This window comes from Bos javanicus, chromosome 26 (genome assembly GCF_032452875.1).
Source record: "Bos javanicus breed banteng chromosome 26, ARS-OSU_banteng_1.0, whole genome shotgun sequence".
In the NCBI taxonomy this organism is placed as follows: domain Eukaryota; kingdom Metazoa; phylum Chordata; class Mammalia; order Artiodactyla; family Bovidae; genus Bos; species Bos javanicus.
The window spans coordinates 16213764-16240006 of record NC_083893.1 but is presented as its reverse complement, the minus strand read 5'-3'; the positions used below and the strand labels follow the sequence as shown (position 1 = coordinate 16240006).

Here is a 26243-nt window from a genome sequence, read left to right as displayed (position 1 = left end):
AACAAAAGAGGAGGAGATAGGGAGTCTACCTGGAAAAGAATTCAGAATAATGATAGTAAAAATGATCCAAAATCTTGAAAACAAAATGGAGTTACAAGTAAATAGTCTGGAGACAAGGATTGAGAAGATGCAAGAAATGTTTAGCAAGGAACTAGAAGACATAAAAAAGAGTCAATCAATAATGAATAATGCAATAACTGAGATCAAAAGCACTCTGGAGAGAACCAACAGTAGAATAACTGAGGCAGAAGATAGGATAAGTGAGGCGGAAGATAGAATGGTGGAAATAAATGAAACAGAGAGGAAAAAAGAAAAAAGAATTAAAAGAGATGAAGACAAACTTAGAGACCTCTGAGACAATGTCAAACACCCAAACATTCGAATCAGGAGTCCCAGAAGAAGAAGACAAAAAGAAAGGCCATGAAAAAATACTTGAGGAGATAATAGTTGAAAACTTCCCTAAAATGGGAAAGGAAATGGCCACACAACACCAAGAAACCCAGAGAGTCCCAAACAGGATAAATCAAAGGTGAAACAACCCAAGACACATATTAATCAAATTAACAAAGATCAAACATGGAGATCAAATATTAAAAGCAACAAGGGAAAAGCAACAAATAACACACAAGGGCATTCCCATAAGGATAACAGCTGATCTTTCAATAGAAACTCTTCAGACCAGGAGGGAATAGCAGATGTACTTAAAGTGATGAAAGAGAAAAACCTACAGCCCAGATTACTGTACCCAGCAAGGATCTCATTCAAATATGAAGGAGAAATCAAAAGCATTACAGACAAGCAAAAGCTGAGAGAATTCAGCACCACCAAACCAGCTCTTCAACAAATGCTAAAGGATCTTCTCTAGACAGGAAACAGAGAAAAGGTGTATAAACTCGAACCCCAAACAACAAAGTGAGGGCAATGGGATCATCAGTTCAGTTAAGTCGCTCAGTCGTGTCGGACTCTTTGCGACCCCATGAATCACAGCACGCCAGGCCTCCCTGTCCATCACCAACTCCCGGAGTTCACTCAGACTCACGTCCATCCATTCAGTGATGCCATCCAGCCATCTCATCCTCTGTCATCCCCTTCTCCTCCTGCCCCCAATACCTCCCAACATCAGAGTCTTTTCCAATGAGTCAACTCTTCGCATGGGGTGGCCAAAGTACTGGAGTTTCAGCTTTAGCATCATTATTTGCAAAGAAACCCCAGGGCTGATCTTCTTCAGAATAGACTGGTTGTACCTCCTTGCAGTCCAAGGGACTCGCAAGAGTCTTCTCCAACACCACAGTTCAAAAGCATCAATTCTTTGGGGCCTAGCTTTCTTCACAGTCCAACTCTCACATCCATACATGATCACAGGAAAAACCATAGCCTTCACTAGACTGACCTTTCTTAGCAAAGTAACGTTTCTCCTTTTCAATATGCTGTCTAGGTTGGTCATAACCTTCCTTCCAAGGAGTAAGCGTCTTTTAATTTCATGGCTGCAGTCACCATCTGCAGTGATTTTGGAGCCCCCAAAAATAAAGTCTGACACTGTTACCCCATTCATTTCCCATGAAGTTATGGGACCAGATGCCATGATCTTCATTTTCTGAATGTTGAGCTTTAAGACATTTTCACTCTCCTCTTTCACTTTCATCAAGAGGCTTTTGAGTTCCTCTTCACTTTCTGCCATAAGGGTGGTGTCATCTGCATATCTGAGGTTATTGATATTTCTCCCGGCAATCTTGAGTCCAGCTTGTGCTTCTTCCAGCCCAGCGTTTCTCATGATGTACTCTGCATATAAGTTAAATAAGCAGGGTGACAATATACAGCCTTGATGTACTCCTTTTCCTATTTGGAACCAGTCTGTTGTTCCATGTCCAGTTCTAACTGTTGCTTCCTGACCTGCATATAGGTTTCTCAAGAACCAGGTCACGTGGTCTGGTATTCCCATCTCTTTTAGAATTTTCCACAGTTTCTTGTGATCCACACAGTCAAAGGCGTTTGCATAGCCAATAAAGCAGAAATAGATGTTTTTTCTGGAACTCTCTTGCTTTTTCGATGATCCAGCAAATGTTGGCAATTTGATCTCTGGTTCCTCTGCCTTTTCTAAAACTAGCTTGAACATCAGGAAGTTCATGGTTCACATATTGCTGAAGCCTGGCTTGGAGAATTTTGAGCATTACTTTACTAGCCTGTGAGATGAGGGCAGTTGTGTGATAGTTTGAGCATTCTTTGGCATTGCCTTTCTTTGGGATTGGAATGCAAACTGACCTTTTCCAGTCCTGTGGCCACTGCTGAGTCTTCCAAATGTGCTGGCATATTGAGTGCAGCACTTTCACAGCATCATCTCTCAGGATTTGAAATAGCTCCACTGGAATTCCATCACCTCCACTAGCTTTGTTCATACTGACACTTTCTAAGGCCCACTTAAGTTCACACTCCAGGGTGTCTGGCTCTAGGTGAGTGATCACACCATCGTGATTATCTTGGTCATGAAGATCTATTTTGTACAGTTCTTCTGTGTATTCTTGCCACCTCTTCTTAATATCTTCTGCTTCCATTAGGTCCATAGCATTTCTGTCCTTTATCAAGCCCATCTTTGCATGAAATGTTCCCTTGGTATCTCTAATTTTCTTGAAGAGATCTCTAGTCTTTCCCCTTCTGTTGTTTTCCTCTATGTCTCTGCACTGATCGCCAAGGAAGGCTTTCTTATGTCTCCTTGCTATTCTTTGGAACTCTGCATTCAAATGGGAATATCTTTCCATTTCTCCTTTGCTTTTCACTTCTCTTCTTTTCACAGCTATTTGTAATGCCTCCTCAGACAGCCATTTTGCTTTTTTGCATTTATTTTCCATTGGGGTGGTCTTGATCCCTGTCTCCTGTACAGTGTCACGAACCTCCGTCCATAGTTCATCAGGCACTCTGTCTATCAGATCTAGTCCCTTAAATGTATTTCTCACTTCCACTGTATAATCATAAGGGATTTGATTTAGGTCATACCTGAATGGTCTAGTATTTTCCCTACTTTCTTCAATTTAAGTCTGAATTTGGCAATAAGGAGTTCATGATCTGAGCCACAGTCAGCTCCCAGTCTTGTTTTTGCTGACTGTATAGAGCTTCTTCATCTTTGGCAGCAAAAAATATAATCATTCTGATATCAGTGTTGACCATCTGGTGATGTCCTTGTGTAGAGTCTTCTCTTGTGTTGTTGGAAGAGGGTGTTTGCTATGACCAGTGGGATCATACTTATCAATAATTACCTTAAATGTAAATGGGTTGAATGTCTCAACCAAAAGACAAAGACTGGCTGATTGGGTACAAAAACAAGACCCCTATATATGCTGTATACAAGAGACCCACTTCAAAACAAGGGATACATACTGACTGAAAGTGAAGAGCTGGAAAAAGATATTTCATGCAAATGGAGACCGAAATAAAGCAGGAGTAGCAATAGTCATATCAGATAAAATAGACTTTAAAACAAAGGCTGTGAAAAGAGACAAAGAAGGACACTACATAATGATTAAAAGATCAATCAAAGAAAAAGATATAACAATTATAAATATATATGCACCCAACATAGGAGCACCACAATATGTAAGCAAATGGTAACAGGTACGAAAGGGGAAATTAACAGTAACACAATAATAGTGGGAGACTTTACTACTCCACTCACACCTATGGATAGATCAACTAAACAGAAAATTAGCAAGGAAACACAAACTTTAAATGATACAATGGACCAGTTAGAACTAACTGATATGTATAGGACATTTCACCCTAAAACAATGAATTTCACCATTTTCTCAAGTGCACATGGAACCGTCTCCAGGATAGATCACATCCTGAGCCATAAAATTAGCCTTGGTAAATTAAAAAAAAAAAAAATCAAATCATTCCAAGCATCTTTTCTGATCACAATGCGGTAAGATAAGATGTCAACTACAGGAAAAGAAACTATTAAAAATACAAATATATGGAGGCTTAACAATGCACTTCTGGATAACCAACAAATCACAGAAGAAATCAAAATATACATAGAAATGAATGAAAATGAAAACACAGCAACCCCAAACCTAAGGGATTCAGTAAAAACAGTGCTAAGGGGATCAGATCAGATCAGATCAGTCACTCAGTCGTGTCTGACTCTTGCGACCCCGTGAATCGCAGCACGCCAAGCCTCCCTATCCACCACCAACTCTCGGAGTTCACTCAGACACACGTCCATCGAGTCAGTGATGCCATCCAGCCATCTCATCCTCTGTCGTCCCCTTCTCGTCTTGTCCCCAATACCTCCCAGCGTCAGGGTCTTTTCCAATGAGTCAACTCTTCGCATGAGGTGGCCAAAGTACTGGAGTTTCAGCTTTAGCATCATTCCTTGCAAAGAAACCCCAGGGCTGATCTCCTTCAGAATGGACTGGTTGGATCTCCTTGCAGTCCAAGGGACTCTCAAGAATCTTCTCCAACACCACAGTTCAAAAGCATCAGTTCTTCGGTTCTCAGCCTTCTTCACAGTCCAACTCTCACATTCATACATGACCATAGGAAAAACCATAGCCTTGACTAGACAAACCTTTGTTGGCAAAGTAATGTCTCTGCTTTTCAATATGCTATCTAGGTTGGTCATAACTTACCTTCCAAGGAGTAAGTGTTTTTTAATTTTATGGCTGCAGTCACCATCTGTAGTGATTCTGGAGCCCAGAAAAATAAAATCTGACACTGTTTCCACTGTTTCCCCATCTATTTCCCATGAAGTGGTGGGACTGGATGCCATGATCTTAGTTTTCTGAATGTTGAGCTTTAAGCCAACTTTTTCACTCTCCACTTTCACTTTCATCAAGAGGCTTTTGAGTTCCTCTTCACTTTCTGCCATAAGGGTGGTGTCATCTGCATATCTGAGGTTATTGATATTTCTCCCGGCAATCTTGAGTCCAGCTTGTGCTTCTTCCAGCCCAGCGTTTCTCATGATGTACTCTGCATATAAGTTAAATAAGCAGGGTGACAATATACAGCCTTGACGAACTCCTTTTCCGATTTGGAACCAGTCTATTGTTCCATGTCCAGTTCTAACTGTTGCTTCCTGACCTGCATAAAAATTTCTCAAGAGGCAGGTCAGGTGGTCTGGTATTCCCATCTCTTTCAGAATTTTCCACAGTTTACTGTGATCCACACAGTCAAAGGCGTTTGCATAGTCAATAAAGCAGAAATAGATGTTTTTCTGGAACTCTCTTGCTTTTTTGATGATCCAGCGGATGTTGGCAATTTGATCTCTGGTTCCTCTGCCTTTTCTAAAACTAGCTTGAACATCTGGAAGTTCACGGTTCACATATTGCTGAAGCCTGGCTTGGAGAATTTTGAGCATTACTTTACTAGCCTGTGAGATGAGTGCAATTGTGCGGTAGTTTGAGCATTCCTTAGCATTGCCTTTCTTTGGGATTGGAATGAAAACTGACCTTTTCCAGTCCTGTGGCCACTGCTGAGTTTTCCAAATGTGCTGGCATATTGAGTGCAGCACTTTCACAGCATCATCTTTCAGGATTTGGAATAGCTCCACTGGAATTCCATCACCTCCACTAGCTTTGTTTGTAGTGATGCTTTCTAAGGCCCACTTGACTTCACATCCCAGGATGTCTGGCTCTAGATGAGTGATCACACCATCGTGATTATCTGGGTCGTGAAGATCTTTTTTGTACAGTTCTTCTGTGTATCCTTGCCATCTCTTCTTAATATCTTCTGCTTCTGTTAGGTCCATACTATTTCTGTCCTATATCGAAGGTTCACTAAATACACGCTTACCTCAAGAAACAATAAAAAAGTCAAATAAATAACCTAATTCTACAACTAAAGCAACTAGAAAAGGAAGAAATTAAGAACTCCAAGGTTAGCAGAAGGAAATAAACCATAAAAATTAGGACAGAAATAAATGCAAAAGAAAAAATGAGACCATAGCAAAAATCAACAAAGCTAAAAGGTGGTTCTTTGAAAAGATAAATAAAATTGACAATCCATTAGCCAGACTCATCAAGAAAAAAAGGGAGAAGAATCAAATCAACAAAATTAGAAATGAAAACGGAGAAATCGCAACAGACAACACAGAAATACAAAGGATCATAAAACACTACTATCAGCAACCATATGCCAATAAAATGGACAACTTGGAAGAAATGGACAAAATCTTAGAAAAGTATAACTTTACGAAACTGAACCAGGAAGAAATAGAAAATCTTAACAGATCCATCACAAGCATGGAAATTGAAATTGTAATCAACAGTCTTCCAGCAAACAAAAGCCCAGGACCAGATGGCTTCACAGAAGAATTCTACCAAAAATTTAGAGAAGAGCTGACACCAACCCTACTCAAACACTTTCAGAAAATTGCAGAAGAAGGTAAACTTCCAAACTCATTCTATGAGGCCACCATCACCCTAATACCAAAACCTGACAAAGATGCCACAAAAAAAGAAAACTACAGGCCAATATCACTGATGAACTGAGGTGGAAAAATCCTTAGCAAAATTCTAGCAAACAAAATTGAACAACATATTGAAAAGATCATACATCATGACCAAGTGAGCTTTATCCCGTGAATACAAGGATTCTTCAATATCCACAAATCAATCAATGTGATACACCACATTAAAATTTGAAAGATAAAAACCATATGATTATCTCAATAGATGCAGAGAAAGCCTTTGACAAAATTCAACATCCATTTATGATAGAAACTCTCCAGAAAGCAGGAAGAGAAGGAACATACCTCAACATAATAAAAGCTATATATGACAAACCCACAGCAAACATTATCCTCAATGGTGAAAAATTGAAAGCACTTCGAAGCCCTAAAGTCAGGAAAAGGACAAGGGTTCCCACTCTCAACACTACTCTTCAACATAGTTTTGGCCACAGGAATCAGAGCAGAAAAAGAAATAAAAGGAATCTAGATTGGAAAAGAAGAAGTAAAATGCTCACTGTTTGCAGATGACATGATCCTCTACATAGAAAACCCTAAATATGCCACCAAAAAATTACTAGAGCTAATCAATGAAGATAGTAAAATTGCAGGATATAAACTTAACACACAGAAATCCCTTGCATTCCTATACACCAAAAATGAGAAAACAGAAAGAGAACTTAAGGAAACAATTCCATTCACCATTGCAATGAAAAGAATAAAATACTTAGGAATATATCTACCTAAAGAAACTAAAGACCTATATATACAAAACTATAAAGCACTAATGAAAGAAATCAAAGATGACGCAAATAGATGGAGAAATATACTGTGTTCATGGAGTGGAAGAATCAATATAATGAAAATGAGTATGCTACCCCAAGCAATCTATACATCTGATGCAATCCCTATCAAGCTACCAAAGGTATTTTTCAGAGAACTAGAACAAATAATTTCACAATTTGTATGGAAATACAAAAAAACCTCGAATAGCCAAAGCAATCTTAAGAAAGAAGAATGGAACTGGAGGAATCAACCTGCCTGACTTCAGACTATACTACAAAGCTACAGTCATCAAGACAGCATGGTACTGGCACAAAGACAGAAATATAGATCAATGGAACAAAATAAAATAATAAGAGATAAATCCATGCACCTATGGACACCTTATCTTTGACAAAGGAGGCAAGAATATATAATGGAGAAAAGAAAATCTCTTTAACAAGTGGTGCTGGGAAAACTGATCAACCACTTATAAAAGAATGCAACTAGAACACTTTTTAACACCACACACAAAAATAAACTCAAAATGGATTAAAGATCTAAATGTAAAACCAGAAACTATAAAACACCTAGAGGAAAACATAGGCAAAACACTCTCTGACATAAATCACAAGCAGGATCCTCTATGACCCACTTCCCAGAATATTGGAAATAAAAGCAAAAATAAACAAATGGGACCTAATTAAACTTAAAAGCTTTTGCACAACGAAGGAAAGTATAAGCAAAGTGAAAAGACAGCCTTCAGAATGGGAGAAAATAATAGCAAACAAAGCAAATGACAAGGGATTAATCTCAAAAATATACAAGGAAGTCCTGCAGCTGAATTTCAGAAAAATAAATGACCCAATCAAAAAATAGGCCAAAGAACTAAACAAACATTTCTCCAAAGAAGACATACAGATGGCTAACAAACACATGAAAAGATGCTCAACATCACTCATTATCAGAGAAATGCAAATCAAAACCACAATGAGGTACCATCTCACGCTGGTCATAATGGCTGCTATCAAAAAGCCTACAAACAGTAAATGCTGGAGAGGATGTGGAGAAAATGGAACCTTCTTACACTGTTGGTGGGAATGCAAACTAGTACAGCCACTATGGAGAACAGTGTGGAGATTCCACAAAAAAACTGGAAATAGAACTGCTATATGACCCAGAAATCCCACTGCTGGGCATACACACTGAGGAAACCAGAATTGAAAGAGACACGTGTACCCCAATGTTCATCACAGCACTGTTTATAATAGCCAGGACATGGAAGCAGCCTAGATGTCCATTGGCAAGTGAATGGATAACAAAGCTGTGGTACATATACACAATGGAATATTACTCAGCTATTAAAAGAAGGCATTTGAATCAGGTCTAATGAGGTGGATGAAACTGAAACCTATTATACAGAGGGAAGTAAGTCAGAAAGAAAAACATCAATATAGTATATTAATGCATATATATGGAATTTAGAACAATGCTAACAATGACCCTATATGCGAGACAGCATGAGAGACACAGTGTAAAGAAGAGTCTTTTGGACTCTGTGGGAGAAGGCGAGGGTGGGATGATTTGAGAGAATAGGATTTAAATATGTATATTATCATACGTGAAACAGATTGCTAGCCCAGGTTCAAGGCATGAGACAGGGTGCTCAGGGCTGGTGCACTGGGATGACCCTGAGGGATGGGATGAGGAGAGAGGAGGGAGGAGAGTTCAAGATGGGGAACACATGTATACCCATGACTGATTCATGTCAATGTATGGCAAAAACCACTACAATATTGTAAAGTAATTAGCCTCCAATTAAAATAAGTACATTAATTAAAAAAAAAAAAAACTGAAGCAACTCAACATGCATACACAGGATTTATTTATATTTTATAATAGGAAATTTGTACCTTTTGACCAGGTTCATTCATTTTGACCACTTGCAGTGTCTGGGAGTCATCAATGTTTTCTCTGCATTTATTTATGAGTTTCAGGATTTTATTTTATAGTTCATGTATGGGTAAGATCATATGGTATTTCATTTTCTCTTCCTGATTTACTCTACGAAGCATAATGCCTTCAAGGCACATCTGTGTTATCATAAACGGCAGAATTTCCTTCCTTTTTATGACTATATAATATTCCATTATAAATGGGTTATTTATACACATAGTTTAAAATGGCAGTTTAAAATGGTTAGATGTAGTGTATGATTTACTTCAGTGTACTACTTTTTATTGTAAAAAGTACAATACCAGAAATTTTCTGGAAATTTTTTTAAAATATCAAGTATTGTACTTTCTAGTTCCTGAATTTCTATTTGGTTCTTTATTATAATGCTCCTCTGATTATTGATATTCCCAATTGTTCTTATACTTCTCTGATATTCTTTAGTTCTTTATATGGTTTCATTCATCTCTCTTAGCATATCTAAAACATGTATCTTATAGGTTTTATCTAGTAAGTTCAGTGTCTGGGCTTCCTCAGCAGTGGCTTGTGTCATTTTTTTTTTTTTTCAGCTGTCAATGGACCATACTTAAGTGTTTTATATATTGTCATGTGGTAACTCTGGAAATAAGATTTTATACTCTTCTAACAATTGCTATTTTTATTTGATGAAGACTGTATGTCCAAGGTCAGGGCAGCGGCCAAGAGGAGCAACCCCACGTCCAAGGAGCCGGCTGCTGTGCGGGCACAGGAGGGCTGAGAGGAGCTACTCCACATTCCAGGTCAGGAGGGGTGACCTCGTCCAAGGTAAGGAGCAGTGGCTGCACTTTGCTGGAGCAGCCGTGAAGAGATGCCCAACGTCCAAGGTAAGAGAAACCCAATTAAGATGGTAGGTGTTGAGAGAGGGCATCAAAGGGCAGACACACTGAAACCATAAACACAGAAAACTAGCCAATCTGATCACACGGACCACAGCCTTGTCTAACTCAATGAAACTAAGCCATGCCGTGTGGGGCCACCCAAGACAGGAGGGTCATGGTGGAGAGGTCTGACAGAATGTGGTCCACTGGAGAAGGGAATGGCAAACCACTTCAGTATTCTTGCCTTGAGAACCCCATGAACTGTATGAAAAGGCAAAATGATAGGATACTGAAAGAGGAACTCCCCAGGTCAGTAGGTGCCCAATATAGGAGATTAGTGGAGAAATAACTCCAGAAAGGATGAAGGGATGGAGCCAAAGCAAAAACAAAACCCAGTTGTGGATGTGACTGGTAATAGAAGCAAGGTCCGATGCTGTAAAGAGCAATATTGCATAGGAACCTGGAATGTCAGGTCCATGAATCAAGGCAAATTGGAGGTGGTCAAAGAGGAGATGGCAAGAGTGAACATTGACATTCTAGGAATCAGCGAGCTAAAATGGACTGGAGTGGGTGAATTTAACTCAGATGACCATTATATCTACTATTGTGGGCAGGAATCCCTTAGGTAAAATGAAGTAGCCATCATATGACCCAGAGGGATGGTACGGGGAGGGAGGGGGAGGGGGTATCTGGATGGGGAGCACGGGTACACCCGTGGTGGATTCATGTTGATGTATGGCAAAAACCAATACAATATTGTACAGTAATTAGCCTCCAATTAAAATAAATAAATTTAAATTAAAAAAAAAAGAGTCTGAAATGCAGTACTTGGATGCAATCTCAAAAATGACAGAATGATCTCTGTTCATTTCCAAGGCAAACCTTTCAATATCACGGTGATCCAAGCCTATGCCCCAACCAGTAACACTGAAGAAGCTGAAGTTGAATGGTTCTATGAAGACCTACAAGACCTTTTAGAACTAACACCCAAAAAAGATGTCCTTTTCATTATAGGGGACTGGAATGCAAAGTAGGAAGTCAAGAAACACCTGGAGTAACAGGCAAATTTGGCCTTGGAATATGGAATGAAGCCTTAAAAAAAAAAAAAAAAGGCTTTTTAAGGCTTTTTCTGCTTTAAAAAAAAAAAAAGGATGCATAAAATATATACCATTTTTTCTATCATAAAATTCTTTAATAACAATTCCATTAATTTGGACCCTGTATCCCTGATTCAGCTGCCTTCTGACTACTGTTAACTCCTTGACTGATGCATTTTAATATATGCATATGAGTCAAGAAACACCTGAAGTAACAGGCAAATTTGGCTTTGGAAAACGGAATGAAGCAGGGTAAAGACTAATACAGTTTTGCCAAGAGAACGCACTGGTCATAGTAAACACCCTCTTCCAACAACACAAGAGAAGACTCTACACAAGGACATCACCAGATGGTCAACACCGATATCAGAATGATTATATTCTTTGCAGCCAAAGATGGAGAAGCTCTATACAGTCAGCAAAAACAAGACTGGGAGCTGACTGTGGCTCAGATCATGAACTCCTTATTGCCAAATTCAGACTTAAATTGAAGAAAGTAGGGAAAACCACTAGACCATTCAGGTATGACCTAAATCAAATCCCTTATGATTATACAGTGGAAGTGAGAAATACATTTAAGGGACTAGATCTGATAGACAGACTGCTTGATGAACTATGGATGGAGGTTCATGACATTGTACAGGAGACAGGGATCAAGACCACCCCAATGGAAAATAAATGCAAAAAAGCAAAATGGCTGTCTGAGGAGGCATTACAAATAGCTGTGAAAAGAAGAGAAGTGAAAAGCAAAGGAGAAATGGAAAGATATTCCCATTTGAATGCAGAGTTCCAAAGAATAGCAAGGAGACATAAGAAAGCCTTCCTTGGCGATCAGTGCAGAGACATAGAGGAAAACAACAGAAGGGGAAAGACTAGAGATCTCTTCAAGAAAATTAGAGATACCAAGGGAACATTTCATGCAAAGATGGGCTTGATAAAGGACAGAAATGCTATGGACCTAATGGAAGCAGAAGATATTAAGAAGAGGTGGCAAGAATACACAGAAGAACTGTACAAAATAGATCTTCATGACCAAGATAATCACGATGGTGTGATCACTCACCTAGAGCCAGACACCCTGGAGTGTGAACTTAAGTGGGCCTTAGAAAGTGTCAGTATGAACAAAGCTAGTGGAGGTGATGGAATTCCAGTGGAGTTATTTCAAATCCTGAGAGATGATGCTGTGAAAGTGCTGCACTCAATATGCCAGCACATTTGGAAGACTCAGCAGTGGCCACAGGACTGGAAAAGGTCAGTTTGCATTCCAATCCCAAAGAAAGGCAATGCCAAAGAATGCTCAAACTATCACACAACTGCCCTCATCTCACAGGCTAGTAAAGTAATGCTCAAAATTCTCCAAGCCAGGCTTCAGCAATATGTGAACCGTGAACTTCCTGATGTTCAAGCTAGTTTTAGAAAAGGCAGAGGAACCAGAGATCAAATTGCCAACATCTGCTGGATCATCAAAAAAGCAAGAGAGTTCCAGAAAAACATCTATTTCTGCTTTATTGACTATGCCAAAGCCTTTGACTCTGTGGATCACAACAAATTGAGGAATATTCTTAAAGAGATGGGAATATAGAAACTAGGATCACAAGAAACTGGAAAATTCTAAAAGAGATGGCAATACCAGAGCACCTGACCTGGTTCTTGAGAAACCTATATGCAGGTTAGGAAGCAACAGTTAGAACTGGACATGTTTATGATTGTGTTTCTGGGAACAAGTGGCATGTGACTCCAAGTCTCAGTGAGGAAAGTTTACATGTCATTCAATCTGTTCTCCTGCTACCAAACTTGAAATTACATGTGACAGGGCTTTGTCACTTGCCCTCATATTTTGCCGTGTCTTTCAGAGAGAGAGAGACCCCCATAGATCCCTGAGAGATAAAAAAGACACTTGATGCTTCCTCTCTTTCACTCTTTTCTTCATCTGACACCGAATCCCTTTTTCTTGATTTCCTATGGCTAGTAACAGGGAACAGCAGGGTAATGCACTTCACAGGCAAAAGCTCTGATTCTCCCAGACTGGTATCGTCTCTCCTCACCCCCAAAGACTTCTTGCTGACTCTGTGTTCTAAGTGGTCAAAGCAAACCAAGAAATAATATGAATCAAAGGAAGAGAAACCAGCTCTAAAGAAGGTGAACACAGGAGCAGTGCAGGGGAAAGGCTAGATGGGTAGGAAAGTGGAGATTTTCTCTCTTATTCTGGGAATATGGATGTGATTAGTGTTGAAAACTGAGAGATCCCTGTGACAGGGATTTGAGATTCCTATTTCTTTTTTGCCTGTCTCTGGCCCCAACACTTTATCATTGTGAGGCCTTGTCAGAGCTCTGTCCCTTGTATCATTTACAATCTAATCTGTCAACTGTGGGCTTCCCTGATGGCTCAGTGGCAAAAGAACTTGCCAGCCAATGCAGGAGATGTGGGTTCAATCCCTGGGTCAGGAAGATCCCCTGGAGAAGGAAATGGCAATCCACTCCAGTATTCTTGCCTGGGAAATCCCATTAACAGAGGAGCCTGGCATGCTACAGTCCACCGGGTTGTAAAGAGTTGGACACAACTTAGTGACTAAACAATAACTGTCAGCTGAGGGGTCTTGAAGAATCAAATAGCTAATGTCATTCTCCAACTTTGAGCCAATAAAACTGAGTCCCCCAAACCAAAAGGTCTCACTGCTGCTGTTAAGTCACTTCAGTCGTGTCCGACTCTGTGCGACCCCATACACGGCAGCCCACCAGGCTCCCCCATCCCTGGGATTCTCCAGGCAAGAACACTGGAGTGGGCTGCCATTTCCCTTTCCAATGCATGAAAGTGAAAAGTGAAAGTGAAGTCACTCAGTTGTGTCCGACTCCTAGTGACCCCATGGACTGCAGCCCACCAGACTCCTCCATCCATGGGATTCTCCAGGCAAGAGTACTGGTAAACTTTATTCATGCACATAAAAATTGTTCTCCTAGTCCCTTCTGAAAGGAAGTACAGCAGATGTAGTTCAGGAAAGATTAACCATAACTTTAATAATATGAACTGGACACATGATATTATCATTCAAAGCCTTAATATAATGAAACACCCTAATTGAGACTTCCCTTGGTATTTACTATGGGCCTGTATTGATCTATTGCTATGAGATTAGAAAGAATAAAAAACAACAACAACAACAACAACAAAAGAACTGGACATGGAACAACAGACTGGTTCCAAACAGGAAAAGGAGTACGTCAAGGCTGTATATTGTCACCCTGCTTATTTAACTTATATGTAGAGTACATCATGAGAAATGCTGGGCTGGAGGAAGCACAAGCTGGACTCAAGACTGCCAGGAGAAATATCAATAACCTCAGATATGCAGATGACACCACCCTTATGGCAGAAAGTGAAGAGGAACTAAAAAGCTTCTTGATGAAAGTGCAAGAGGAGAGTGAAAAAGTTGGCTTAAAGCTCAACATTCAGAAAATGAAAATCATGGCATCTGGTCCCATCACTTCATGGGAAACGAACAGGGTAACAGTGTCAGACTTTATTTTTCTGGGCTCCAAAATCACTGCAGATGGTGACTGCAGCCATGAAATTAAAAGACGCTTAATCCTTGGAAGGAAGGTTATGACCAACCTAGATAGCATATTGAAAAGCAGAGACATTACTTTGCCAACAAAGGTCCGTCTAGTCAAAGCTATGGTTTTTCCAGTGGTCATGTATGGATGTGAGAGTTGGACTGTGAAGAAAGCTGAGCACCGAAGAATTGATGCTTTTGAACTGTGGTGTTGGAGAAGACTCTTGAGAGTCCCTTGGACTGCAAGGAGATCCAACCAGTCCATCCTAAAGGAGACCAGTCCTGGGTATTCTTCGGAAGGGCTGATGCTGAGGCTGAAACTCCAGTACTTTGGCCACTTCATGCGAAGAGTTGACTCATTGGAAAAGACCCTGATGCTGGAGGGATTGGGAGCGGGAGGGGAAGGGACGACAGAGGATGAGATGGCTGGATGGCATCACCGACTCGATTCACATGAGTTTGGGTGAACTCTGGGAGTTGGTGATGGACTTGGAGGCCTGGTGTAACATGATTCATGTAACATGATTCATGAACATGATTCATGAATCATGTAACATGATTCATAGGGTTGCAAAAAGTCAGACATGGCTGAGCGACTGAACTGAACTGAACTGAACTGTATTCATTCATGTAGTAACTTTTCCAGATTAATTTTGCCAAGACTACTTTCTTATCCTGTGTAGTCACTTGCCTCTCTGTTATCTCCATAGTTAGATAGTGAACTTACAGAGATTCTCTTAAATACCTGAACCTAAGTATAAATAGGAAAAGAAGGGGTTCTCTCAATATTTTCAGTGTTCTCTGCTCCAGCCTGTCTGAGATCCAACCACACAATCCCAATGTAGAAGAATATGGTCCAGTTTCCTACTCTGAGATCCATTGGCTGCACCACAAACATAGTCCACACTTCCTACAACTCTCGGCCTTGGAACTGGGTTGTGAAGAATGTTAGGCAGCATGTGAAATGTCATATATCGGACATTTTTATTTAAGTACATTGGTTGCATTAGACTAGTGTCTAACTAGTTTCCAGAGTACTAACATCGTTTCTCACTCTGTCCTTAGACAATAGCTGTTTCAGTAGAGGAAGTTTCTGAAACAACTTCTCTGCCTTCTTTGTTACATTAATCCAGTGATGCTATCATAACAATACTGACTTTTGATCTATGTCAAGAAAGGTTTTTTTAATTTATATGTTTTCTTTTATTTCTTTCAATACTGTTTTAACAATTCCTTTCAGCAGTGTTTTGTGTAATCTAATAAAGATAGGCTGTGTACACATAACCACTTTATCTCTAAATCCAACTCAAGAAATAGAAATACTAATATTGTTTTATGAGTGCACTGCTTTTCTTTAGATTTGTACTGCTTTTCTTTAGATTAATTTTGAATTGACACGCTCATATCTTGTGTGAAGCCAAGGGCAATGATACTTTTTCTAACAAGTACACACATTCAGATTGTTTAGTCTGCCTTGAATGCATTTATTACTTAATATTAGACATGGCATTGGACCCCTGGAGATTGCAAATGCATCCTAAAATTAATACTGGCCTAGGGATGGTTTTGCAAAAATATACTTTTTTGCATGTTAACAATCCCTTCTATTTAGTATTTGAAACTGTCTCGTTGTTGTCTATTCTATGTACCATCATCTATCTCCTCAGTCCTAAACCAATATTCCTTGTACTTCAAGTGCTTTTTCTCTCCCAGTTTCCAAGTGACAAGAGCTCTATTCCATTAGTCTGTCAGTCTTGGCATTTGCTTTACCCCCTGTCTGTCCTTTTGCCTTAAGGACAGTGAATGTCCCAAATTTTCGTCTTCATGAACGTAGTGGCAATTCAGATTGTATGTTTCAATTCATTCTATATTTGTTTCCTAGATCAAACTGTTCATTGCATTGCATGAGGAATACAATTGTGATGGCCCTGTATGGTCTTTGTGAATCCATTCACTCACTGTCATTCATTTTAAGTTGTGCTACAATATTAGCCTTTGCAAAATTTCAATTTCATAGTGAATACATAGACAATTTGAGGTTCATATACATTTTTAACAAAGAAAAGAATTATGAAATGTTAATTCAGGCTTATAACATCCTTTATAATATGGCCCTAAGTTAGCTATTTCTAATAATTAAGATTGTGTTCATCTAAAAATAAGAGAAAAGTTGTTAACAGTGGCTTTAACAAATAGTGGGTTTAATTGCCTCATATACAGAGTCTTGTCATGTGTCAATATAGGGATACTATAGTAGCCCCGAAACATATGAGTTTTAAATGCCTTCCATTTTTCTTTACCCATTCTTAATATATAGGCCCCATTTGATGGTAACATCCTCTTGTCCCAAGATCATGTGTACCTTATCAACTTTTCAAATACTTGTTTTTTTTTAAATTTTATTGAAGTATAATTGATTTACAATGTTATGCTAGTTTCAGGTGAACAGCAAGGTGAATCAGTTGTGAATATACATATATCCACTCTTTTTAAGATTATTTCCCCATATAGGCCATTATAGACTATTGAATAGATTTCCCTGTATTATACAGTAGTCCTTATTAATTATCTATTTTATATATAGTAGTGTGTATGTGTCTGTCCCAATCTCATGATTTATCCCTAGCCCCCACCTCCAGCCCCATCCCCTGGTAACTTTAAGTTTATATTTTACATCCATGACTCTATTTCTGTTTTGTAGATAAGTTCATTTGCACCCTTTTAAAAATTCCAAATAAAAGCAATATCATATATTATTTGTCTTTCTCTGACCTACTTCACTCAGTATGGTGATCTCTAGGTCCATCCATGTTGTGCACATGGCATTATTTCACTCTTTTTAATGGCTGAATATTATTCCATTGTCTATATTTACCACATCTTATTTATCCCTTCCTCTGTTGATTTAGGTTACTTCCTGTCCTGGCTGTTCTAAATAATGCTGCAATGAACATTGGGGTACATGTATCTTTTTGAATTGTGGTTTGGTATTCTCCAGGTATATGCCCACGAGTGCGATTGCTGGGTCATATGGTAGTTCTATTTTTAGTTTTCTGAGGAACTTTCATACTGTTCTCCATAGCGAATATACCAATTTACATTCTTACCAACAGTGTAAGAAGGTTCCCTTTTCTCCACACTTTCTCCAGCCTTTATTGATGGTAGGTTTTTTTTGATGATGGCCATTCTGACTGGTGTGAGATGATACTCCATTGTAGTTCTGATTTACATTTCTCTAATAGTTTGTGATGTTGAGCATCTTTTCTTGTACCTCTTGGCCATCTGTATATCTTCTTTGGAGAAATGTCTCTTCATATCTTGTGTCCATTTTTTAAATTTGTTTTTTGATACTCAGTTGCATGAGCTCCTTGTGTATTTTAGAAATTAATACTTTGACAGTTGCTTCATTTGCAAATACATTCTGCCATTCTGAGGGTTACCTTTCCATCTTGTTTATGGTTTCCTTTGCTGTGCAAAAACTTTTAAGTTTAATTCAGTTCCATTTATTTTTTTTGTTTGTTTGTTTGTTTTTATTTCCATTACTCTAGGAGGTGAATCAAAAAAGATCTTGCTGTGATTTACATCAATGTTCTACCTATGTTTTCCTCTAAGAGTTCCATAGTATCTGGCCTTATGCTGAGATGGTAAAAAATCTGCCTGCAATGCGGGAGACCTGAGTTCAGTCTCTGGATAGGGAAGATCCCCTGGAGAAGGGCATGGCAACCCACGTCAGTATTCTTGCCTGCAGAATTCCATGGGCAGAGGAACCTGGTAGGCTACAGTCAATGGGATGACAAAGAGTCAAACATGACAGAGTGACTTACACAAACAATCCATTCTGAGTTTATTTTTGTGTATAGTGTTAGGGAGTGTTCTAATTTTATTAGTTTACATATAGCTGTTCAATTTCCCCAGCACCACTTATTGAAGAAGCTGTCTTTTCTCCATTGTGCATTCTTGCCTTCTCTGTCATAGATTTGGTAACCATAGGTCCGTGGGGTTATTTTTGTACTTTCTACCCTATTTCATTGATATATATTTCTGTTTTTGTACCAGCACCATACTGTCTTGATTACTGTAACTTTGTAGTATAGCCTGAGGTCAGCGTGCTTGACTCTTCCAGCTCTGTTGTTCTTTCTCAAGGTTGCATTGGCTGTTTGGGGTCTTTTGTGTTTCCATACAAATTGTAAAATTTTGTTCTAATTCTGTGAAAAATGCCTTGTTGACTTGGTAGGGGTTGCATTGAATTGTAGATTGCTTTGGGCAGTAAAGTAATTTTCATAATATTGATTCTTCTAATCCATGATCATGGTGTATCTTTCCATCTGTTTGTGTCATCTTTGATTTATTTCATCAGTATCTTATAGTTTTCAGAGTACAGGTCTTTTGCCTCCTCCTGCTGCTGCTGCTGCTATGTCGCTTCAATCGTGTCCAACTCTGTGTGACCCCATAGACGGCAGCCCACCAGGCTCCCCTGTCCCTGGGATTCTCCAGGCAAGACACTGGAGTGGGTTGCCATTTCCTTCTTCAATTCATGAAAGTGAAAAGTGAAACTGAAGTTGCTCAGTCGTGTCCGACTCCTAGTGACCCCATGGACTGCAGCCTACCAGGCTTCTCTGTCCATGGGATTTTTCCAGGCAAGAGTACTGGAGTGGGGTGCCATTGCCTTCTCTGCTTTTGCTTCCTAGGGTACGTTTATTCCGAGGTACTTTATTCTTTTTGATGTGATGGTAAATGAGATTTGATCCTTGATTTCTCTTTCTGATCTTTTGTTGTTAGTGTATAAGAATTCAGAATATTTCTGCATATTAGTTTTGTATCCTCCAACTGTACCACATTCATTGATGAGCTTTAGTAGTTTTCTGGTAGCATCTTTAGGATTTTCTATGTATAGTATCATGTCATCTGCAAACAATGACAGTTTTACTTCTTTTCCAGTTTGAATTCCTTTTATTTCTTTGTCTTCTCTGATTGCCCTAGCTAGAACTTCAAAAACTATGTTGAATAGTAGTGCCAAGAGTGGACATCCTTATCTTGTTCCTGGTCTTAGAGAAAATGCTTTCCATTTTTCACCATTGAGAATGATATTTACTGTGTATTTGTCATATATAGCCTTTATTATGTTGAGGTAGGTTCCCTCTATGCTCACTTTTTGGAGAGTTTTTAATCATCAATGGGTGTGGAATTTTTTAAAAAGCTTTTTCTGTATCTATTGAGATGATCATATGGTTTTTATTCTTCAGTTTTTTAATATGATACATCATATTGATTGATTTGTGTATACTGAAGAATCCTTGCATCCCTGGGATAAATCCCATTTGATCATGCACGGTATGTGATCCTCTTGATGAGTTGGTTTCAGTTTGATGGTAAAAAATTGAGAATTTTTGCGTCTATGTTCATCAGTGATATTGGCCTATAATTTTTTTTGTATGATATCTTCCTGTTGTTTGGTGTCAGGACAATGGTGGCCTCAGAGAATGAACTTGAGAGTGTTCCCTCCTCTGCAATTTTTGGGAAGAATTTCAGAAGGGTAGATGTTAACTCTTCTCTGAATGTTTGATAGAATTCAGCTGTGAAGCCATCTGGTGCTGGACTTTTGTTTGTTAGAAGATTCTTAGCCACAGTTTAGTTTCAGTACTTGTGTTGATTTGTTCATATTTTCTATTTCTTCCTGGTTCAGTCTTGGAAGGTTGTACTTTTCTAACCATTTGTCCATTTCTATGTTGTCCATTTCATTGACATACAATTTCTGATAGTAGTCATTCTGATCCTTTTGGTGTTTCTATGGTGTCCCATGTAACTTATCTTTTTATTTATAATTTTATTGATTTGAGTTTTTTTGTGTTTTTTTCCTTGATAAGTCTGTCTAAAGGATTATCAATTTTGTTTATCTTCTCAAAGAATCAGCTTTGGTTTAATTGGCCTTTGTTATTCTTTTATTTATCTCTGTTTCATTTAATTCTGCTCTAATCTTTATGATTTTTTCCTTCTACTAATTTTGGTTTCTGTTTGTTCTTCTTTCTTTAGTTACTTTAGGTGTAAAGATAGGTTGTTTATTTGTGATTTTTCATGTTTGTTGAGGTAAGACTGTATTGCTATAAAATTCCCTCTTAGAACTGCTTTGTTGCATTCCATAGATTTTGGATTGTCGTTTTTTGAGGTAATTTGTCTCTAGGCATTTTTAATTTCCTCTTTCATTTCTTTCGTGATGAATTGGTTATTTAGTATTATATTGTTTAGCCTCCATGTGTTTGTGTTTTTTCCAGTTTTTCCAGTGCTAGATTTCTGATTTCATAGCCTTGTCGTCAGAAAAGATGTTTGATATGATTTCAGTTTTCTTAGATTTACTGAGTTTTGATTTGTGATCTATCCTGTAGAATGTTCCACGTGCCTTTAGAAGAAAGTGTATATTGTTGCCTTTGGATGGATTGTTCTATAAATATCAATTAAGTCTATCTGGTCTACTGGGTCATTTAAAGCTTGTGTTTCCTTCTTAAATTTCTGTCTGGATAATCTGTCCATTGCTGTAAGTGGAGTGTTAAAGTCTCCCAATACTATTGCGTTACTGTCAAATTCCCCTTTTATCGCTATTCAGTTCAGTTCAGTTGCTCAGTCGTGTCCGATTCTTTGCGACCCCATGAATCGCAGCACACCAGGCCTCCCTGTCTATTACCAACTGCCACAGTCTACCCAAACCCATGTCCATCCATTCAGTGATGCCATCCAGCCATCTCATCCTCTGTCATTCCCTTCTTCTCCTGTCCCCAATCCCTCCCAGCATCAGAGTCTTTTCCAATGAGTCAACTCTTCGCATGAGGTGGCCAAAGTATTGGAGTTTCAGCTTTAGCATCAGTCCTTCCAATGAACACCCAGGACTGATCTCCTGCAGAATGGACTGGTTGGATCTCCTTGCAGTCCAAGGGACTCTCAAGAGTCTTCTCCAACACCACAGTTCAAAGCAATTCTTCAGTGTTCAGCTTTCTTCACAGTCCAACTCACACATCCATACATGACCACTGGAAAAACCATGGCCTTGACCAGACGGACCTTTGTTGGCAAAGTAATGTCTCTGGTTTTCAATATGCTGTCTAGTTTGGTCATAACTTTCCTTCCAAGAAGTAAGCGTCTTTTAATTTCATGGCTGCAATCACCATCTGCAGTGATTTTGGAGCCCCAAAAAATAAAGTCTGACACTGTTTCCACTGTTTCTCCATCTATTTGATATGAAGTGATGGGACCAGATGCCATGATCTTCATTTTCTGAATGTTGAGCTTTAAGCCAACTTTTTCATTCTCCTCTTTCACTTTCATCAAGAGGCTTTTTAGTTCCTCTTTGCTTTCTGCCATAAGGGTGGTGTCATCTGCTTATCTGAGGTTATTGATATTTCTCCTGACAATCTTGATTCCAGCGTGTGCTTCTTCCAGTCCAACAGAAATAAATGTTTTTCTGGAACTCTCTTGCTTTTTCCATGATCCAGCGGGTGTTGGCAATTTGATCTCTGGTTCCTCTGCCTTTTCTAAAACCAGCGTGAACATCTGGAAGTTCATAGCTCACGTATTGCTGAAGCCTGGCTTGGAGAATTTTGAGCAATACTTTACTAGCATATGAGATGAGTGCAATTATGCGGTAGTTTGAGCATGCTTTGGGATTGGAATGAAACTGACCTTTTCCAGTCCTGTGGCCACTGCTAAGTTTTCCAAATTTGCTGGCATATTGAGTGCAGCATTTTCTTTATATATGATGCTGGCTTCTGCTGGCTTAAGAAGCCTATGTTGGCTTCATATATGATTACAATTGCTAGATCTTCTTCTTGGTTTGATCCCATGGTCATTGTGTAATATCCTTCCTTGTCTCTTGTAACAGTCTTAGTTTTATTATTTTTTGTTTGTTTGTTTGACCGCCCCAGGTCTTAGTTTTGGCATGAGAAGTCTATTTGGTCTAAATGAGTATTGCTACTCCAGTTTTCTTTTGATTTCCATTTGTATGGAGTATCTTTTTCCATCCCTTCCCTCTCATTCTGTCAAATACTTGTTTTAAGTAAGAAGAAGAGGATGTGTACCATTAGCCTTCTACTTATATCTTATTGGCAAAAACGAAGCTGCATAGCCTACCTAAATGCAAAAGAGGTTGTTGAGTGTAACTTTTTAAGCAAGTGAGGAATAAGATAGAGAAAATGATGTCTGAGTCAACAGATCTACAGTAGTTTTGTTTTACTGTACAGTAGTTTTTATCTTGGGCTTTCCTAGTGGCAGAGTGGTAAAGAATCTGTCTGCCAATGCAGGAGACACGGGTTCGATCCTGGGTTGGGAAGATCCCCTGGAGAAGGAATTGGTAGTACTGCTCCAGTATTCATGCCTGGGATATCCCATGGATAGAGGAGTCTGGTGAGCTATAGTTCATGGGGTCGCAAAGAATCAAACATGACTTAGTGACTAAAAAGCAACAATTTTTTTTCTATAAATGCACCTTTGTTTATATGTTGCTTTAACTTTAAAGGGCTTCCCTTGTGGCTCAGCTGGTAAGGAATCCACCTGCAATGCGGGAGACCTGGGTTCTATCCCTCGGTTGGGAAGATCCCCTGGAGAAAGGGAAGGCTACCCACTTCAGTATTCTGGCCTGGAGAATTCCATGGGCTGTATATATATTCCATGGGGTAGCAAGGAGTTGAACTCAACTAAGTGACTTTCACTTTCACTTTCTTTAACTTTAAAACACTATGAGCTATTTTGGATTAACTGCAATTCTGGTAAATCAGGTTGTCAAACAGTGTTATCAAATCATTCCTAGGAAAAACACAATCAAGAATTGGAATTTACTGTTGAAAACTTGATGATCACTGTATCTGATTTGTTTGGAGCTGGGACAGAGATGACAAGCACCACTCTGAGATATGGGCTCCTCCTGCTGCTGAAGCACCCAGAGGTCACAGGTATGATACATGATGGGCATAGTGTCTTCAGTAGAGATGATAGAAACATGCTTTAATGTATTGCACTTTGTTTCTCTCAGAGAATTATTTAAATCTCTGTTTGAGCAGCTTAATTTTTTCAGATTTAATGAACAGATGGTAATGGGGGCATCTTTATATAATACAGGAGGATGACAGAGAGGAGTGAAGACACTGTGAATAATAGGAACATCAACACAGCAGCGTCTGGATTTCACGAGGTCATGTGTAACAGCCACGGCCAGCATGAATCATCTTGGAGCTGCATACTGGTTTTATTATGGAAAGACACTCTGATGTCCCCTCATTGTAAAAATGCAGTGTTCGAAAGCCCAGATGGGCAGAATTCCCACGCCGATCTAGTGCTTCCATCTAGTGCTTATGACTATGCCTCCCAATGCAGGGGTATGGAATCAATCCCTGTTCATGGAACCGACGTCCCACATGCTGCAGGGTGTGCCCAAAAATTAAAAAAAAAAAAAAAAGAGAGCCAGGGATGGGAAAACGGTAACTCTCCTTATTGAAGCATAATTGGAAATTGTAAAAATTTAGTGAGGTTGCCTGATATAATTTCCACAGTCTAGGAAGTTCTCTAACAAGTTAGATTCACAAGAAATTGGCTTAAGATATGTATATAAAGAAATTGTATTACTCCATAAGTTTTTTTTCCAGAAAAATGGTTATTGCCAAAATACACATTTGAGGGGTTGGCAATTTCATCTTTCATAAAGAACTTTTTGTTAGAAATTAACTTTTAAAGGCTTGTGGTTATGCATAGCTGCTTAGAAATACATTTCATCTTGTTTAGTGTCAGAATACCACTAAAATGATTATAACCAATAACATATGAGAATTAGCCTTTTAAAGTTGGAGAAGAGGATGTCAGGAAGCAGCTAACAAATATTCAACAAATTTCTGAAACACAGAGAGCATATTGAGAGGTGATAATGAAGTCAGTAGAGAGGATGAAGTTAATAGCCTAAATGTCAGAGTAGGAGGCTGTATAATGAGAAGTCATTTACATTCTTAGAATCCTGTAAGGTTCTATATTTGGAAGTACTTCATTTCAAAAATGATAGAGGGAGACATAGTCTGATAAAGGTAGCTCTCCCAGCCACGACTTTTTGATAACTCCTTTCATCAGTTAACTTTATTTCTCTAATAGGATGAGAGAGGTTTGCTGTATAGAGAAAGGGAATCTAAGAAGCACTCAGGACACTGGCAGAGACAGGAGAAAAGACTGAGGTCACAGCATAGAGGAAAGGTTAGGGAAGAATCCTCTTCTTAAATTCAGAGATTCTTAGTTCCTTTCTCCATCCTGCTTCCTGAAATTCAGCAGCCAGAGGAAAACTCCAGAGAGTGAGGACTCTGGAGAAAAGTCTTCCAAGTTTTGCCATGTAGACAGAAAATTCTCTCAACATGTCTAACAGAGTGAATGAAATAAAAACATCCACCCCAATTCACTGGATTGTGAGATATCAGAACACCAGGATAAAAGAGAAAATCACAAAAACTTTCAAAGAGATGTAGCAAATCATAGATAAAGATCAGAGTTCACAACAGCATCATATTTAAGAACAACTATCAAACTGGGTATTTATTTTTTAAAAGATATTTTTAGACCTGTATGTTTGACAAAACTTTTACACACTTTTCCTTTTCTCATCCAAATGCCTGAAATCATGTCAGAGGAAGTCATGGGCTCCATGAATTTGGAAACCTCGTGAAAGAGAACGAAAGTGTCAGTACTGTTGCTAGAGAGCAGGCCTGGAAAATATCTTCTTCTAAATGGATTAGATGGATAAAGCAGGGATGAGGGGATACACCAAAAGCAAAAGAGAGGTGATGAAGTATATTTGTGGCTTATAAATAATAGGGTACTTATTATTCGGAGTTTGAAACATCTTTGGAAATAATCCTAAATCAAACTACAGAGTATTATTCAAAATACAGATATTATGGATTGGTTAGGTCCAAGAAAGTACCAAATATGAAGCACAATCATAATTGTTTTACTGGGGGCATTGTTTATTTAGCCAGAATAATGTTAAAACGAATATTCTAGCAGTCAAAATTTGTGGTGTAAATATATTGGGGACTTGGATTAAAGGGATTTGTTTGTGTATATTTTGTATGAGGTGGGGATGGAGATATAAATTCTCTACTCTCATACCAATAAATCAGATAGTTTATAAAAATTGGTAAATAATAATTAGAGACAGAGAATCATTATTTAGAAACAGGACATGAATTTCTAAAAGAAACTGCTAAAATGCTGAAAGTGGTGGCATTTGGCGATTGGAGGATGAAGTGAGTATCATTGCAAACTGCACACACACAATACACAACACAAAACAGATATATTATAATTTAACTTTTTAATCCATATTATTTTAATATAAAATTAGTATTTAATTCTTGTTTTTTTCTTCAAGGACTATAATTTCTTGACTTTATGTTGTTTATATTTGAAACATTTCATCATTTCTCTTTGTTTTATCACATATGCTAATATAGAGGTATGTATAGATGCGTCTTAAGCCTTGTTTGTAAGAGACTTATATGTGTATTATGGCCGTTATCTCTCTATATTTAGGTGCATTTCTGGACATATAGTTTATGTGTCTATGATG

At 38.6% G+C, this 26243-nt stretch overlaps 1 protein-coding gene across 1 annotated transcript; it reads left to right on the top strand.

Annotated features, from left to right (window-relative positions):
• Nucleotides 1–9936: 9936 nt before the first annotated feature.
• Nucleotides 9937–23048, top strand: LOC133239199 (uncharacterized). Its single transcript, XM_061402863.1, has 2 exons — nucleotides 9937–10017; nucleotides 10888–23048. Exon 2 carries the CDS (start codon nucleotides 11728–11730, stop codon nucleotides 12688–12690), a length of 963 nt encoding a protein of 320 aa, XP_061258847.1. The 5' UTR covers nucleotides 9937–10017; nucleotides 10888–11727; the 3' UTR covers nucleotides 12691–23048.
• Nucleotides 23049–26243: the final 3195 nt, after the last annotated feature.